Source organism: Mustela erminea, chromosome 7 (assembly GCF_009829155.1).
Source record: "Mustela erminea isolate mMusErm1 chromosome 7, mMusErm1.Pri, whole genome shotgun sequence".
NCBI lineage: Eukaryota > Metazoa > Chordata > Mammalia > Carnivora > Mustelidae > Mustela > Mustela erminea.
Window position 1 is genome coordinate 112018449 of NC_045620.1, and position 18442 is coordinate 112036890.

The 18442-nt window shown below is 41.1% G+C and overlaps 1 protein-coding gene across 2 annotated transcripts in view; it reads left to right on the forward strand.

Moving 5' to 3' along the window:
* TTC27 (tetratricopeptide repeat domain 27) overlaps positions 1 to 14980 on the forward strand; it is a 174353-nt gene extending 159373 nt beyond the window's left edge. Inside the window, exons 17-20 of one of the 2 annotated variants that reach the window (XM_032352961.1) lie at positions 986 to 1183; positions 2448 to 2559; positions 10214 to 10314; positions 14737 to 14980. In XM_032352961.1, the coding sequence (XP_032208852.1) occupies positions 986 to 1183; positions 2448 to 2559; positions 10214 to 10314; positions 14737 to 14859 (534 nt within the window). In that variant the 3' untranslated portion in view covers positions 14860 to 14980. The remainder of the gene's footprint in view (positions 1 to 985; positions 1184 to 2447; positions 2560 to 10213; positions 10315 to 14736) is intronic. The other variant, XM_032352960.1, reaches the window with a different exon arrangement.
* Positions 14981 to 18442: the final 3462 nt, after the last annotated feature.

Genomic DNA, 18442 nt, shown 5'->3' on the forward strand with positions numbered 1-18442 from the left:
ATATCCACACGTACTCTCTCCTCCTGCACCTGCACTGCCACTCTCCATTTTTATTGTAAGAAACTTAAAATTCTCTCCCCCATCTCCTCCTGTGGGTAAAGTGAGAGGATGGGACGTTGGGCCAATTGTCTGATCCCAGAGAAAGCAAAGTATTTTACTAATTTAGTAGGCTTTATTTGTACTAGACAGTAACTATTTTAATAGACCATCCCTTTTAAAACGTGTTAATCCTTGAAATGTTTGAAGAGTGATCACTTGACAGTAGTGCATATCCATACAGTCTCATCTGCATGGTTACTTTTAGATTTAAAACCATGTAATAAGAATTCTGTATTTTCAGAATTAGAACTACATATATGGGGTTGTAATGTGAATTTACAGGCAGAGATAAGGTATCTTTTCCAAACAAGAAAGAAAAAGCACAATTGAATGTTCTCTTGTCCATTTTTATTGCTGTGTATAAAAAGGACCGTGAGTCTGAGCTGACATTCCTAAAAGCTACAGGTGTCAATCAGAGCATTCAGAGAGAGTGCTCAGAGTGAGAAGGCTTTGTGCCCTCCAAGGAACCTTAAAAGGGAGCCCAGGTGAATCAGCATGTGATTCTAGAGAGTGGTTCAGCATGGCTCCATGTTTATTATTTTTTTTTCTTTAAGATTTTATTTATTTATTTGACAGAGATCACAAGTAGACATAGAGATAGGCAGAGAGGGGTGGGGGAAGCAGGCTCCCCACTGAGCAGAGAGCCCAACTCGGGCCTCGATCTCAGGACCCCGAGATCATGACCTGAGCCGAAGGCAGGGGTCCAACCCACTGAGCCACCCAGGTGCCCCCATGTTTGTTTTTAAAAAGTGTAAAGGTGATATTCCAGTGGGTCTCAAGGTTTTTCACCATCACTGTCCTTGATAATGGAGATGGTAGCCCCTTGGTTTTTGTTATTGTTTTTTGTTGTTTCTAGCTTACCAGTTTGTTCTGTGCATTTTTTAAGGTCCTTAAAATTCTGGTCAGGGCAGTGGTTGACGGGGTAACCGATCGAAGTGGAGATGTCGCAACTGCCCTCAGAGGAAAACTGCGGGAATTACTTGGCAGAGTGACTTCAAGAGTGACGAATGATGGAGAAATCTGGAGGCTGTATGCCGCAGTGTATGGAAATGGGCAGAGTGAAAAGCCTGATGAAATTGAAAAGGTAAGTCCTCTTTCAGTCCTCGCGGGAGCTTGCCTTTTGTTTAAATTACATGTAGCAGATCTCCTTCGATGGTTGGGGGAAGAATTAAATGAGCTCAAAAAGGATGATGGATATGCTCAGGTTTTCCGAATCTTTATTCGGAATCTTTAACGTAAGCACTTTGAATGGCGGGCAGGTTAAGACTTGCAAGCATTCATCTTTTTTACTTTCCATGAATTTTTCTTACATAATTGTTCTCCATTTCCTGCAAAAGGGACTCTCCAGCCTGCTCCCCGACTGGAGCTGTGGCAAGCAGCTGTTCATATGCTTTACTCTCAGCCCTTTCTGCAGGCTCCTTGCTGAAGACTGAGGTAGATGGGGCCCAGCGACAAAAGAGGGTTTAGATCTGAGATGGGAGCCTTGGAAGGGAAAGAGAAAAAGGCACGAGAGAAGAACATGGAAGGAGTGCTTTGAACACAAAAGGCTTTACAGAGGTTACCCTGCCCCTTTCTTGAAAGTGCACGAGAGCACCAGTTACACTTAACTTATGCCTTTGGCCTCTTATCTCAGAGCCCAAAGGAGCCCCCAGAGTTTCCAAGGTTGAAATCATTGTTTTCTGTTCTTTTCAAAACATCCACAACAAATCAAATGTACTCCTTGCATGACTTTGGAATTCGCTGCAGTCCAGCTCATCTGTGGGATTCCTGGCCATCTCTCCTCCCTCAGTCCACAGCTGGCTTCCACCATGGCCTGTCAGCCCGGAGAACACACACTCACACGCACGTGTGCACACACTCCTACTTTCTGTCCTTCCACTTCTTGAATGATGTGCTCTTGCATGTATGGACTCAAGGGGAGTCTGAATTCTCTGATCGGTGACTTCTCCCTCAAGAATCTGCAGGGATGGGGCTGTGAAAGTGTTTTAAACTTCTATGAGTACACACGCCTCTTGGTGACTCTGTAGGTGCTATCAAGTTCATGCCTCATTCTTTTAACCGGGCTCTTAAGCTGATGGCTACAGGTGCTGAGGAATGGAGTGTGCCCTTCTTCTAGGTTTCCAAACGTGGCATCTCTGTTTCTCTGTTGGGAGGGAAGTTTCTCTGTCCAGATACATCTACTTGATTGCATCTGTACCCCTTCTTTGATGAGAATAATAAAGATCGTGCTATATAACACAGATGCTAGTTTCTCAAATTCAAATTAGTTCCACATGACCTCCAGGAAACCGAGTTGGAAATGTGAATTCTCTTTGTTATTCTGAACACTGTTCTTTTTCTGTCCTCAGGCGTTCCAGTATCTCTCTAAGGCATACAAGTGTGACACACAGTCCAGTTGTTGGGAGAAAGACATGACATCATTTAAGGAAGTGGTGCACAGAGCTTTAGGACTCGCACATGGTACTTGATGTAATGTTTGATATTCCTGCCACATCTTACTGTATTTTTACTGAAAAAGAATTTGTCAAAAGTGAAGTTCCATTCCAGATAAGTTCAGATTATTTCATTATATGGAAATAGCCATATTTCGTGCTGCGAATCTTTATAAGACCAACTACTGGGTAAGCACTTTGGAGCAATAGGAGAAAATAGAGGCTGGAATGGTAGGAAGGACAGAAACTTAAATACCCTTCGAGTGTAAGTGACCAGTATTAGGAGCTTTCAAGATGGGAAGGACCTTCCCAGCTGTGTCTGACTTTCAAGCACACCATCTGTTTGTGTTGATTGTGTAGTATTAAGGAAATCTCTTAACATTTCTTGACTTGTAGTTTTCCTTTATAAATGAAAATATTTTTTCCCCAAAAATACATAGATTACTGGAGAATAGCAATATACAAAGACCTGTGGCATATGCGAAAAAAATAAAAAATATAATCCTATCCCTGCCTTTGGGAAATTTAAGTGGGTGATATTTGAGAGGAGAGATAACATTACATATAAGGTTGCACGCCTGTTGGGTATATTCCAGATAAAGGCCCCTTTTCAAAATTTGCATTAATGAAAAATACGCCAGGTAAATTTAATAGTGCGTTTTTATATTTAGAATTGAGTATGGATGTGTGATGCCCTGGGAATGCAGTTGAAATAAAATAATGAAGCCACTGTGTTAAGAACTGAATCACAGAGCTACGAACCTATCCTAAAGTCCTCTTCTAACTTTTCTGGCAACTAACAGTTACAGTATTGGGGAGCCGACAAGGGCAGACCCTTGAAATCAGGGAGACCTGAGCTCCAGAACCAGCTCTGCCCTGTACTTGCTGGGCGGTGTTGGGTAGATCACTTGACTCCTCTGAACCTTAGTTCCCTCATTGTAAAATGGGGGCAATGTCTACCTTCTTGTTAGGAAGAATAAATGAAGATGTATTTAAACACTTAAAAGTATCTTGCACCTGGTTGAAATGTAAATCCCTGACCTTCTCACACCAACCCTGTTCCTTCTGGGGTATAGGAGCTGAGCTGTCTGATAAGGCACTCAAAACTAAAAAGAAAAAAATGAAGAACAAGAGTAAACTTTGTGTCTCTAAAGAAATCACAGAACATTCGAACAGTTTAGAAATGGGCTTCGTAGTTGATAATTCTACTTACATTCTTTGATATCACTGACAAAAAGGATATAAATATTCAGTTATCTGGCCTGTCTACCCCTAGACAGATCAGAGAGACATGCCGAATTCTGTCCAGCTGAAATTCAGCGTAGACAAGGTGGAGGTCATTGCTGATAGACCCATGGAATGTGGCTGCAGTTCACATGGCTTATGCTGGCCTCATGGTGGGTGGGCTCAGATGGAGTTCAGTCCTGAGGCCTGTGACCTTTGTGATTATAGTACCATGTTTGAGGAAACCCATACCTAGGTGTATTATGTACATAATTACAGCAAGGTACAATCTCCTTGGAAGAATTTATCTTATCTACTTGAGCTTGCCAACCCTAAACATTTCTGTGAACAGCTAACTTCGTAACAGTCAAAGCCAAGATACTTTCTGTTATCACTAAGTGATGCTATTAAACCTATCAAATACAAATGCACAGGGTAAAGAAATAAGTACTGCGGGAATAAAATCCTCATTTTGTACCAAAAGTTGTTTTTAAGCTATTTTGGGCACCATTTTTTCATCAGGACAATAGTGGGAGAAAAACAACCTTCTATTCTTCTAAGTTCCTTCTCACTTTAACAAATTAGACATTCGTGTTCCCAAAGCATTTTAAGCATCTGTGAGTGGATGCTCAGCTTTAGTTTCTGGTGATATTTTAGATTTATGAAAATTTAGATTTAGATTCACCTTTTCTTTGTTGCTTTTGTAGACCAGTGCTCAGTTGAGGAATGAACTGCTTGTCTTTGTTATTCTATTCTCTCTTTTTTCAAATGTTTCTCCCCAACACTGTTGTCCACCATGCTCAATTCTGAAAACAGAATTGTAACATTAAAAAAAATCTCCGCTGGGATGCCTGGGTGGCTCAGTTGGTTAAGCAGCTGCCTTCGGCTCAGGTCATGATCCCAGCGTCCTGGGATCGGGTCCCACATCGGGCTCCTTGCTCCGCAGGGAGCCTGCTTCTCCCTCTGACTCTGCCTTCCACTCTGTCTGCCTGTGCTCACTCTCGCTCGCTCTCTCTCTGACAAATTAAAAAAAAAAAATCTCCGCAAAATTAAAGAAGAATTGAAAAAAATCATGGAAACAAATGATAATGAAAATACAGTGGTTCAGAATCTGTGGGACACAACAAAGGCAGTCCTGAGAGGAAAATATATAGTGGTACAAGCCTTTCTCAAGAAACAAGAAAGGTCTCAGGTACACAACCTAACCCTACACCTAAAGGAGCTGGAGAAAGAACAAGAAAGAAACCCTAAACCCAGCAGGAGAAGAGAATTCATAAAGATCAGAGCAGAAATCAGTGAAATAGAAACCAAAAAAAACAATAGAACAAATCAACCAAACTAGGAGCTGGTTCTTTGAAAGAATTAATAAAATTGATAAACCCCTGGCCCGACTTATCTAAAAGAAAAGAGAAAGGACCCAAATAAATAAAATCATGAATGAAAGAGGAGAGATCACAACTAACACCAAAGAAATACAAACAATTACAAGAACATACTATAGCAACTCTACGCCAACAAATTTGACAATCTGGAAGAAATGGATGCATTCCTAGAAACATATAAACTACCACAACTGAATCAGGAAGAAATAGAAAGCCTGAACAGACCCATGACCAGTAAGGAGATTGAAACAGTCATTAAAAATCTCCAAACAAACAAAAACCCAGGACCAGTCGGCTTCCCGGGGGAATTCTACCAAACATTTAAAGAAGAACTAATTCCTATTCTCCTGAAACTGTTCCAAAAAATAGAAATGGAAGGAAAACTTCCAAACTCATTTTATGAGGCCAGCATCTCCTTGATCCCAAAACCAGATAAGGATCCTATCAAAAAAGAGAGCTATAGACCAATATCCTTGATGAACACAGATGGGAAAATTCTCATCAAAATACTAGCCAATAGGATTCAACAGTACATTAAAAGGATTATTCACCACGACCAAGTGGGATTTATTCCAGGGCTGCAAGGTTGGTTCAACATCCGCAAATCAGTCAATGTGATACAACACATCAATAAAAGAAAGAACAAGAACCATATGATACTCTCAATAGATGCTGAAAAAGCATTTGACAAAGTACAGCATCCCTTCCTGATCAAAACTCTTCAAAGTGTAGGGATAGAGGGCACATACCTCAATATCATCAAAGCCATCTATGAAAAACCCACTGCAAATATCATTCTCAATGGAGAAAAACTGAAAGCTTTTCCGCTAAGGTCAGGAACACGGCAGGGATGTCCATTATCACCACTGCTATTCAACATAGTACTAGAAGTCCTAGCCTCAGCAATCAGACAACAAAAGGAAATTAAAGGCATCCAAATCGGCAAAGAAGAAGTCAAATTATCACTCTTCGCAGATGATATGATACTATATGTGGAAAACCCAAAAGACTCCACTCCAAAACTGCTAGAACTTGTACAGGAATTCAGTAAAGTGTCAGGATATAAAATCAATGCACAGAAATCAGTTGCATTTCTCTACACCAACAACAAGACAGAAGAAAGAGAAATTAAGGAATCAATCCCATTTACAATTGCACCCCAAACCATAAGATACCTAGGAATAAACCTAACCAAAGAGGCTAAGAATCTATACTCAGAAAACTATAAAGTACTCATGAAAGAAATTGAGGAAGACACAAAGAAATGGAAAAATGTTGCATGCTCCTGGATTGGAAGAATAAATATTGTGAAAATGTCTATGCTACCTAAAGCAATCTACACATTTAATGCAATTCCTATCAAAGTACCACCCATCTTTTTCAAAGAAATGGAACAAATAATTCTAAAATTTATATGGAACCAGAAAAGACCTTGAATAGCCAAAGGAATATTGAAAAAGAAAGCCAAAGTTGGTGGCATCACAATTCCAGACTTCAAGGTCTATTGCAAAGCTGTCATCATCAAGACAGCATGGTACTGACACAAAAACAGACCATAGATCAATGGAACAGAATAGAGAGCCCAGAAATAGACCCTCAACTCTATGGTCAACTAATCTTGACAAAGCAGGAAAGAATGTCCAATGGAAAAAAGACAGCCTCTTCAATAAATGGTGTTGGGAAAATTGGACAGCCACATGCAGAAAAATTAAATTGGACCATTTCCTTATACCACACACAAAAATAGACTCAAAATGGATGAAGGACCTCAATGTGAGAAAGGAATCCATCAAAATCCTTGAGGAGAACACAGGCTGCAACCTCTTCGACCTCAGCCGCAGCAACATCTTCCTAGGAACAACGCCAAAGGCAAGGGAAGCAAGGGCAAAAATGAACTATTGGGATTTCATCAAGATCAAAAGCTTTTGCACAGCAAAGGAAACAGTTAACAAAATCAAAAGACAACTGACAGAATGGGAGAAGATATTTGCAAACGACATATCAGATAAAGGACTAGTGTCCAGAATCTATAAAGAACTTAGCAAACTCAACACCCAAAGAACAAATAATCCAATCAAGAAATGGGCAGAGGACATGAACAGACATTTCTGCAAAGAAGACATCCAGATGGCCAACAGACACATGAAAAAGTGCTCCATATCACTCGGCATCAGGGAAATACAAATCAAAACCACAATGAGGGGCGCCTGGGTGGCTCAGTGGGTTAAGCCGCTGCCTTCGGCTCAGGTCATGATCTCAGGATCCTGGGATCGAGTCCCGCATCGGGATCTCTGCTCAGCAGGGAGCCTGCTTCCCTCTCTCTCTCTCTGCCTGCCTATCTGTCTGCTGTGAACTCTCTCTGTCAAATAAATAAATAAAATCTTTAAAAAAAAAAAAACACAATGAGATATCACTTCACACCAGTCAGAATGGCTAAAATAAACAAGTCAGGAAATGACAGATGCTGGCGAGGATGCGGAGAAAGGGGAGCCCTCCTACACTGTTGGTGGGAATGCAAGCTGGTGCAGCCACTCTGGAAAACAGCATGGAGGTTCCTCAAAATGTGGAAAATAGAACTGCCCTATGACCCAGCAATTGCACTACTGGGTATTTACCCTAAAGATAGAAACATAGTGATCCGAAGGGGCACGTGCACCCAAATGTTTATAGCAGCAATGTCCACAATAGCCAAACTATGGAAGGAACCTAGATGTCCATCAACAGATGAATGGATAAAGAAGAGGTGGTATATATACACAATGGAATACTATGCAGCCATCAAAAGAAATGAAATCTTGCCATTTGCGACAACGTGGATGGAACTAGAGCGTATCATGCTTAGCGAAATAAGTCAAGCGGAGAAAGACAACTATCATATGATCTACCTGATATGAGGAAGTGGTGATGCAACATGGGTGCTTAAGTGGGTAGGAGAAGAATTAATGAAACAAGATGGGATTGGGAGGGAGACAAACCATAAGTGACTCTTAATCTCACAAAACAAACTGAGGGTTGCTGGAGGGAGGGGGATTGGGAGAAGGGGGGTGGGATTATGGACATTGGGGAGGGTATGTGCTTTGGTGAGTGCTGTGAAGTGTGTAAACCTGGCGATTCACAGACCTGTACCCCTGGGGATAAAAATATATGTTTATAAAAAATTAAAAAATTAAAAAAAAAAATTTGAAGCAGTTCAAAGAATGATTGTTAGCCTGAACTTTGAAGGAAATTAGGTGCAATATTCACGAAAGAGAACAGTTCTGTGCAGTTTCGGAAGGTGAAGAGGATGTAAGGAACTGTTGGGTCACGGTATCACACACCTGGAACTAACAGATCATTGTATGTTAACTAACTGGCATTAAAATAAAAACTTTTTTGAAAAGGTGAAAAAGAAAATCTCCGCATGATTTTCTCCCTTTTGGGCTTCTGTTTTGAAGAGTAGCCATGTACTTCGGGAGAAAGACACTGCAATGTCTGTACATAGGGCTCAAGACCTTTCTGTGACAGTGTTGTCATTGTGTACCCATTTGTATTATCTGGGGGCTATTCATTTAGTTTCTGCTCTTCTGTTTTCTGGGAAAGGGTGGGCAAAAGCTGGGCCCTTCTTTGCCACCCAGGGACTTTCAAAATAATAGTTATGCACTTTAGCGTCTGCCTGGAGGAGGCACTGCTCTCTTGGATTTCCTGCTGATTTGAAATGGCATTTTATTTCTCTCCCTTTCTAGAACCCTTATCTTTGTCTCTAGTGCAAAGGGATTGAGCGAGGGGTGTAATAGTGTTTTTGTCTTTTTGCTCTCTTTTTTTAATTTCTTTCCAGAATGAAAATAAGGATTTAAAAAAAAAGAGTCACGGCTGTTTCTGATACATACCTACGTATTTAACAGGCCAGCGACCCCAGCTGTGGTAGTTACAACGTTCTTCTCCTCAGGGATACAGACATCATAATCCTCGCTATCTCCAGGTTGACTGTGCCCTTTGAAGACAAGTTGCACATTGTTGGTGACCGTGCATTGCTTCAACCCTTAGCTGAGAAACATCAAAGTCTAGTAATTATTTTGAAATGAGAATGTCAAACCTGGTTCTCACCAACCATGGAAGATACTCATTAACGATACAATGATTTTGCCAGGCACAGGCAATCCCTACCCATTGATGAGAGTTTACGTGCAAGAGAGACACCTGTTTTCCACTCCTGGTCTAAGGTCTGGGGTACCAAGCGACTTTCAGCATTGCACTGTTTCATGTAGTTTTAAAATAGGATCTGGTCTTCGGTGTGCTTTGTGGCAAGCATAGTTTAGAAGAACAAAAACACAAACCAGTGGAGAGACGTCAGGTGCTGTGTTTTTACAGAGCTCTCCACTTGTTCTTATGAAGCATTAATAGTGAGGCCTTCTACTAGGATTACTGTGCTAGCATGATTTCACCCTTTAGGAAGATGGGCTCCGGCACGCGGGAGGCAGGGTTGTCACGCGTGAGTGACCCGGTTCTCTCCCACTCCCTGCTGACGCCAAGCGCTGCTCAGCCACCTGAGAGCCCGGGTGTGGTCACTTCGCCGGACGCAAGCACGTAGGTTGTTGAAGCCACTTCCTCTGGAATGGGGAGTAAATCCTGAGTGGGAGAATGCAGTGAGAATTGAGCTGTAAATACCCGATGTCACTTCACTGGGCTGGTGTCATTGGCAACTGTGAGTCCCCGTTAGGGACCTGGTGCCCCGGGGAGCCACACGAAAGAGCTGCTCCCTCTGGTTTTGCCCTCCGTGTACCTTGTATTCAGTTAGATTTCGTCTCTTTTTGTGTAATTTCACATGTATGTGTGTGTGTGTTTCGAGTCTCTTCCCAGTGATCTCTAACTTACCAAAAATCACCTACTTCCTCTCTCAATTCTCCGGTTTACAGTAAGTGTGAAGGACAGTGCGGGGAATTATGCACATAATTGTCCTTTTACCAAAACAAAATCTGTCCATGTGGGAATATTCCCGAAGTCTGTACTATAAAATCCTAATCGAGTAATTGTTTTGGGCACTTATAAATTATCGTTAGCAGCATTTAACGCATATTTTCTCCCGTATTTATGTTGCAGTGGCTATAAAACACAGTAAAAACAAGTCCAGTCCCCAGGAGGCTGTGCAGGTGCTTTCCTCAGTTCGACTCAATTTGCAGGGCTTGTCATCTAAGGCAAAGGTGAGAGTGCGGTGTGAGTTAACCCCGGTGCCCCCGGAAAGATGGTCTGTGCCATGAGCGGCTGCTCTTAAATTTTCCTTTATGTCAGGGGTAATATTCAGGCCACATGACGGTTTAGACGTCGGCCTCCAGGTGGTCGGTTGTACGGGTGGGGGTGTTATCGGCCCATGGCTAGACCACCCTTCACCTTGGTAACTCGGGAGTCTTTGAAGTTAATAACGCAGCCCTACTGCTTTCTTGAATTTAAATGAAAACAATGCTCTTCTCCTGATTGTCACTTTTTCCAGAGTATGACATATATGCCACTGGTAGCACTTGGCTGAACTTTTGATTTTCATGCATATTTATTTCACCACATGTTAGAAAAAGTTTAACTAGCACCTCAGACCTACATCTTCATGAACATTATTGCTTATTTTTCACTTACAGTAATGTAATGTTTCCTCTAAAAAAGAAAGACTTCTATTTATATTAAAAAGGTGATTTAGAGACAAATATTAAGTAGGTGGTATATGGGTTTCACAAAGACTAAGGCAGGTGAGTGATTCAGGCTTGACAACTGAAACATTTACCGTCGATCAACAAATGCCGCCTTGTGAACTAGCGCTGGGCAGGGGACGCCTGAGAATCCCTGAGGGAACTGGTTTGGAGCCCCGAGTGTCTGCCTGTGGCTGGTCAGGTATGGGGCGGAGCCTGGAGATCGCGTGGTCAGGTGTGGATTATACCCCTGGAAGCAAACTGGAAAGGAATATAGTTTTGTTTCTCTTTTTTCTTTTCCTTTCTTTTCTTTTCCTTTTCTTTCCTTTCCTTTCCTTTCCTTTTTCTTTTCTTTTTTCTTTCTTTTCCTTTCCTTTCTTTTTTTTTTCTCTTCTTTTCTCTTAATTAATTTATTTATTGGCGAGGGAGAGAAAGCACAGAGCAGGCAGAGGGAGAAGCAGCCTCCCAGCAGAGGAGGGAAGCCAGAAGCAGGGCTTGTTTCCCAGACCCTGGATCATGACCTGAGCTGAAGGCAGATGCCCCTATCCAAATGACCCACCCAGGCGCCCCAAGGAATATAGTTTCTAGCACGATTCAGTGGTTTCTTTTCTCATTTTTGCTTGCCTTCACTATTTAATCTTGGGTTGTAAATGAATTCTAACACTTCTGAGAGCAAGTCTATGGTAGGTGAAGGTCACTTACGGACACATGTAAAAACCTTCCCAGAGTATGTATGGCTTTTTATTAATTGCTTGATCTTTTCAGATGAGGGCATCATTTTTGCCTCTTCAGAATATTAATTTGCTTTACTATCCTTTTTAATCTGCAAACTGGAACCCGATTGTACCAGGAAGAACTGTATTTCCTCCCAGTTTGGTAGGTTAACTTCAGAATTTTGTATCTCTCAGAAAACTGCATGAGCGCTCAAAGAAGGTCAAGGTAGTAAGCTTTTCCTGTGACTGTCCCTCTCAAATGGGGAGCTAAGTTTCCTAGTTTTGGTTAGATCACTAACCTACCTACAATTGTTTATTTTCTCAGGAGATTCTCTACTAGTTTCCTTATCTCTGTGCAAAGCTTTTTCTTGTAAGTTATTAATTTTACATAAATCTGTACCTACCTAACTAGTCTAGTCTGTGCAGGTACTGCCTGTCTTCCCTTTTGTGGAAGATTCCCCGACATTGAAAAGGAGGCCTCAGAGCATCATCTAGGTTTAGATTTTGTTCTCATTGGATCCCAACTGGGAAAACTTGCCTCCCCACGCCTCCTTTGAAACCATGCTTTTGCTAGAATATTTGGGAGTCTCTGATTTTGTAGTAGAGCATATGCTTTTCCGATTTTTTTTGTTTTTTTTAAAACAGATTGGGTTTGCTAAGCTGAATTGGGATCCACCAAACACTTTTTTAGAGGATTTTAAATAGGTAAAACAAAATCGAATAGCTCTATTTTTTTTTTTTAAAGATTTTATTTATTTGGCAGAGAGAGAGAGAGAACAAGCGAGTACACACAAGCAGGCAGAGAGGCAGGCAGAGGCAGTGAGAGAAGCAGGTTCCTTGCCGAGCAAGGAGCCCGATGCAGGACGCAATCCCATGACCCTGGGATCATGACCTGAGCCGAAGGCAGTGGCTTAACCCACTGAGCCACCCAGGCGTCCCTGGATAGCTCTATTAAATAGCTTGTAGTAAGCTTGGTTTGTACCAATCTCTGATCTTTTCTTTCCAGGCCAGGGATTTCATGGAAATAAACACATAGAGCCTAGAGACTCACCTGACATCATCTAGTGTATCCTCCCCCACCCACCAACACCACCACCCACGGGGATCACTTCACAGACCTGCTGCAGTGGGCATGAGAACTGTTTGGGAAAATGCCAGAAATCCTGGAGACAGGACAGACTTTACTGCTTGCACATTTTGGGATCCTCAGCAAATAATCCATTCTTTCTAAGCCCCAATTTCTCTCTCCTTCCTCTTTAGTTCGTAGGGGAGTGATGCAGATCATGATGATTTGTAAGCACTATAATACTTAGTAAAAATAAAATATGCTATCTGAGTCTAGGTTACTTTTTTAAGATTTTATTTATTTATTTGATAGAGAGAGAAGTAGAGAGCACAAGTAGGCAGAGTGGCGGGCAGAGGGAGAGGGGATAGCAGGCTCTCCACTGAGCAGGGAGCCTGATCCAGGCTCGATCCCAGGACCCTGAGTCGAAGGCAGCTGCTTAACCAACTGAGCCACCCAGGCACCCTACATTACTTTTCTAAAAGGTGTTTTCTCTACTGATCACATTGTAACAGTTCTTAAGTCACTCTCTTATGAGGTACTGTGCACGGTGTAACTACACGGTAATGTGACAGATCTTTGCTGAACATTGATGAAGTCCTGCATTCAGTGAATGCTCTTAGCTCTAAAAATCACTGTGTGAAGCTCTAAGCTTGTCCCAGTGATCATACCATCACTCAAAACATCTCTGGGGCTCTCTTTTAGAACAACCATCAGAACACTTGTCCTATGGTTGTGGTAGTAAATAGTCATATGGTAATGGTAAGCAAGTCATCTAGTCAGGTCTGATGGAAAAGATAAATAGTGGGGCACCTGGGTGGCTCATTTAGTTAAGCGGCTCACTCTTGGTTTTGACTTGGGTCATGATCTTAGGGTCCTGGGATCGAGCCCTGTGTTGGACTCCGCGCTCAGCATGGAGTCTGCTTGCGGTTCTTTCCCTGTGCCCTCCCCACCCCACCATTTGCACGCATGTGCACGCTCTCTCTGTCTCTCTCTCTCAAATAAATAAATAAATAGTGTAATTTTAAAAAGACAGTGTGTTGAGTAAATTACATTTCTGATCTACACACCCACACATACACAGTGTGGTCATAAAATCCTGAAGTTCATTTTGTTGGGTGCCTGTCCTGGCTCAGCAGGCGGTTCCGGGTAGAGAGGCTCTCCAGAATGCCTCCGCTGTGGCAGCTTTATCAAAGTATGTTGCAGTACGCCTCCCCAGGCAAGTCCTTTTACAAAGAAGGAACGTTTATTTTTACTTTAACATGCTGGGCTTCTTTGCTTTTACCAAATCCTGATAATCTTTGCAGCCTCTGAGTCCTAAACAATAATTAGTTGTCCAGTAATTAGCATAAAGGGGTATGATGTGTATGAACTTGAATATAAAATATATTCACTTTGCTTGTATACACAATGAATAGATTTGGGGTTTTTTTGGATGAAGAATGTCTATTCATTTTGAAACCATCATATAACATTGAAATGAATAACCAGAGGACGTCTGGGTGGCTCAGTTGGTTAAACCTCTGCCTTTAGCTCAGATCATGATCCCAGAGTCCTGGGATCAAATCCTGCATTGAGCTTCTTGCCCAGTGGGGAGCCTGCTTCTCCCTCTACCTGCCACTTCCCATGCTTGGGCTCTCTCTCTCTCTCTGACAAATAAATAAATTAAATCTTTAAAAAAAAAAAAAAAAAGAATAACCAGTGTTCAGGGCAACCATTCTGAAGAGCAGAGCTCATTTGAATTTGCCAGCTCAGGCATGTTTTTGATGCCTGGTTTAACTTTGCAGCTTGTGCATTTCCAGTTTGGTAAACAGAACAAACACTAACCATTGTTACTATCATGTGGTATTATTAGATACAGAGAATTTTTTTTTTTTAAAGAAGCATCTCCCCCCCCCCAAGATTTTATTTATTTATTTATTTATTTGACACAAAGAGAGAGGAGAGAGATCACAAGTAGGCAGAGAGACAGGCAGAGAGAGAAAGGGAAGCAGGCTCCCCACTGAGTAGAGAGCCTGATGCAGGGCTCGATCCCAGGACCTTGAGATCATGACCTGAGCCACCTAGGCGCCCTGATACAGGGAATTTTTAATTCTATCCTCTGTACCTATTTTATTTTAGAGAAATTGTCATTGTTTTGATAGTTCTGCTTTGTTCTTTATGTTGCAGCAACTTTTTACAGATGTGGCAAGTGGAGAAATGTCCCGGGAGTTAGCTGATGAAGCAGCAGCGATAGACGCCCTTGTCACAGAGCTGCAAGGCCTGAGCAACCAGTTTCGAAACCAGTACTGACCATCCTGGGAACAGTAGCTGGAAAAGGAGCTTTCGCCGTCTGAATTTCTCTTATACCTGTGTATCTGAAACACAAGATAATGATTTTTAAAAAAAATAAAATTCTCCTTAATGGCTAACATTTTTGTTTTGTGATTTTTCTACATGTTTGGACCTTCCAAAGTACATTAATTAAAAGTTCCCTGTTTGTTTAGGCTTACTTGCTGTTGAATTCAATATATTCTTCTGTATTCTTTGCCGGGGTCTTTCAGCCCCAAGAGCAAAAAATTATAGTTTGCTTTTTAGCATAGGGTTTATTCTCTCTCAGCCTAAAATAAATTAGATCATCCTTTGGAAAGACTTAGTCTGCAACAGGAAAAAATATCGGCACACTGCAAGCTTGTGGAATCATTAGGTCGGCTGTATGATTATCCAAAAATGATAAAAGGTTAGATTGAATGGCAAAAGTCTTTTTCCTTCTTGAGACTTTGTATTTGTGTCAGAAAGATATGTTTGGCTAAATTAGAAATGGGGCATACGTTAGCTTCTAAATCAAGAAAATGCAAGGAAAAAATGACATAACTCAAATTTTGATTGGGCCATTAACCACTACTAAGCAGACTGACCCTCCTCACTTTTGTAGACTGCCAGCCCTAAAGATGGTTGCTTAATAAGGTTATTATAAGTGAAGACAGCCATAAATGGTGCCGTATTACAGAAATGCCAAAGTAAAAAGCTTTCTTCGTAATGTCTGTGGAAACAAATACTGAAGGCAACAACTGAGCTTAATAATCTCACTACCATAGTCGTAGTGAGGAATTCTCAGTCTCGGCTTGGGTTGCTGAATTTTGGGTCCCATGTATAAGTCATTGGACCCTTGCTTTTTATCTGTGTTCTCATTTATAAAATCTGAATAATTTTTACCTCTGGCTTCCTTGTGAGTTTCAGCTTCCATTGGAAATTTTAAAATGCATACTCTACAAATACAAGTTTTCTAAACATTAAAAAAAAAAAGTCTTCAAAAGCTTTGATGGATCGGTCTTAGTTACAAATGCTTACCAGTGCTTTTCCTTTCCTTCACCACCTGCTTCTCTTTTCTAGTACACTAGTCTAAAAAAAGTTAATGTCTGCCCTAAAGCAGTATGTTTTATAGGAGACATAGAAGCTATGAGAAAGACCAGTAAAGTGAGCTAGTAGCCTGAGTTAACATTAAACGTCCATTCAAATCTTTTACAGAAGCTATTGGAGAGTAGGTAGGTAAATGGATGGATGGATGGACGGAGTGAGTGAGGTTTTAAGATGAACTCTTTATCAGTACCCAGCTGTGATCCCCAATGGAAAATCGATAGACAAATACTTAGGAGGGCAAAGATTTCAGGAGTCAAATGGAAGATTGACAAAAAATTTCCAAGGATTAGAAGTTTTTTGTTCTCAGTTTGTTTTCCTTTGGCTTCAAGGTAGAAAGACATGAGTGAGTCTGAGTTGTCACAAACCAAGTCACAAAAGGATCATCTCCTTCCAGGCCTGTTCTCAAATGCTACGTTAAATCAAATTCTCCAGGACTGCCCTACACCCTCTTTTATCTTGGAATGATCCCACAAAAGGGAGAGCTCTCAAATGTTTTCTTTTAAAGACATAGACCTGTTAATTATGTTTAATAATCTTACTTATGTGAGTGTTTAACATAACTGAAGAAAATGTATGGGGAGGTACTATGGTAAGGTAGGAAAAGTTGGGGTTTTATCAAAACTTCACCGGCTAACACTTAATACTTAACACTCAGGTACTTAATTTCTTCATCTGGAAAGTGAATGTGGTGATAATAGTACCTTCCATCAAGCTTTTAACATCTCTTAGAGCACTTTCACCCAACTGCAGAGTGTAACACAGTATCTTTAAAATGCTGTATTTCACTTACTAGAGGGTCTCTGATGCTTTGTATTGCTGTATTATGTTTTAAATATTTGCTATTTCCAAACATCTTTTATAAATTTCAGCTTTGGTTTTCGAGTATCAGTACTTTTGTTTTTGGCATTACTTTTGTGCATCATCAGCTAGAAGAATATAAAAGATGTGTGATTCTTTATTGAGTTCCCATAGCATGAATGAATAATCATGCTAATAGCTACAAATTATGGAGCTCTCGCTAGGCACTACATAGGTCTGTGATACCACTGGGAAATTAAAGCTCACAGACTCTAAAAAGAGAAATAGCTAGAGCTCTCTCTACTTGCTATGTTAGGGCTAGAAGAAGCTTCCAGGGGTCAGCTGATTTCTGTCTTCTCTTTATCACAATGGGATGCCTGGAATGTTTGCCTGTCATTGTTTATAAGGTTCTTCAAGGAGAGAAATTCTGTGAAATCTCAGTTCTTAATAGCCTGTGGTCTGTAAAGTTTATTATAGTCCTTTTTTCTTTTAATTTAGTAAAGTTGTCATTAGCCTGTTTCCAAAGAAGCCACATAATAAATGGGGGCCCTAACTGCAGAGGAGTGGAACCCCAATGGAATAAGAAATACCTTCTCTATATTCAAACCTCAAACTCAGGAAGCTTAGGGAGTTGATGCTGACTGAGTCCAGGAAGCAGAGCCATGGGGCGTGTGTCAAGCGCTGGTGGGGTTCAGAACTGCAGAACTTGGACTTGAAGTTGGACTTTGGGTTGGACTTTGAGGTTCCTTTCTAGGGTGAGTGCTTGGCCTTTCCTCAGATGGAGCTTCAGTGTGGTAAGAAGGATCCCAAACGTTGAAAGCATTGACTTATTTGTGTATCAAGGCTATTCTTCATGCTTTGCTTGTTTCTGTTGGACATGCTCTCAGGGTGCTATTCATAAGCAGAAATTTAAGGAAGAAATGATACCGAGTTGGTGTAGTAAGTAAACGTACCTTCATTCCAGATGCCACTCAAAGACTGTGACATAAGCAAAGGGAGGGCTCGTTTGGGCTCTTTGCAACCATTTATCCAAACTGTGGTAAATCTACCAAGTTAGAACCCTGGGTGAGTCTCATGAAAAGTACTTTTTTCCACTTCTGTTTTCTTAACATCCACATCAATCTAAATCACTGTTTAGATAAGGTAACTCTACTTTACAGGCCAAGAGTGAGGAATAAAACCTGTTAAGTAGATGCAACACACTTCCTTTCTGCCTGTTCACTCGACAGGCCCTATAGTGAAATGGCAAAGAGCCTTTATTCAGAGGGCGGGCGCCATGCTGTGGCGATACAGATGGATTTTTCACAACGTGCAGAAGTGCTTATAAATAGATAGGTTTCAATCAACAAGTAGCTTATTCAGGCATGTGCTCAAATATAGTAGCTGCATTCATTAGACAGACATTTCCACTAATCCCAAGACTATACTAATAAAAGAGTAATCCCTATGGGCTCAAGGTAGTGCTGGCTTGCTTTTAACTCTTATAGAGTCTTTCACAGACCAAGGCCTAATAATAATTGTAGCTGCATTAGGTTTTCACCAAATGAATTATAAAGCCAAGCTTATCTTGAAATTTTTTCTTTTATTTTTTTTCAATTGCAGTAGCTCAAGTGGACAAAGAGGTACTCTTTACCCTGTATACATGGCTTGTAGCAAAACCAATTCAAGAGCAATTGTG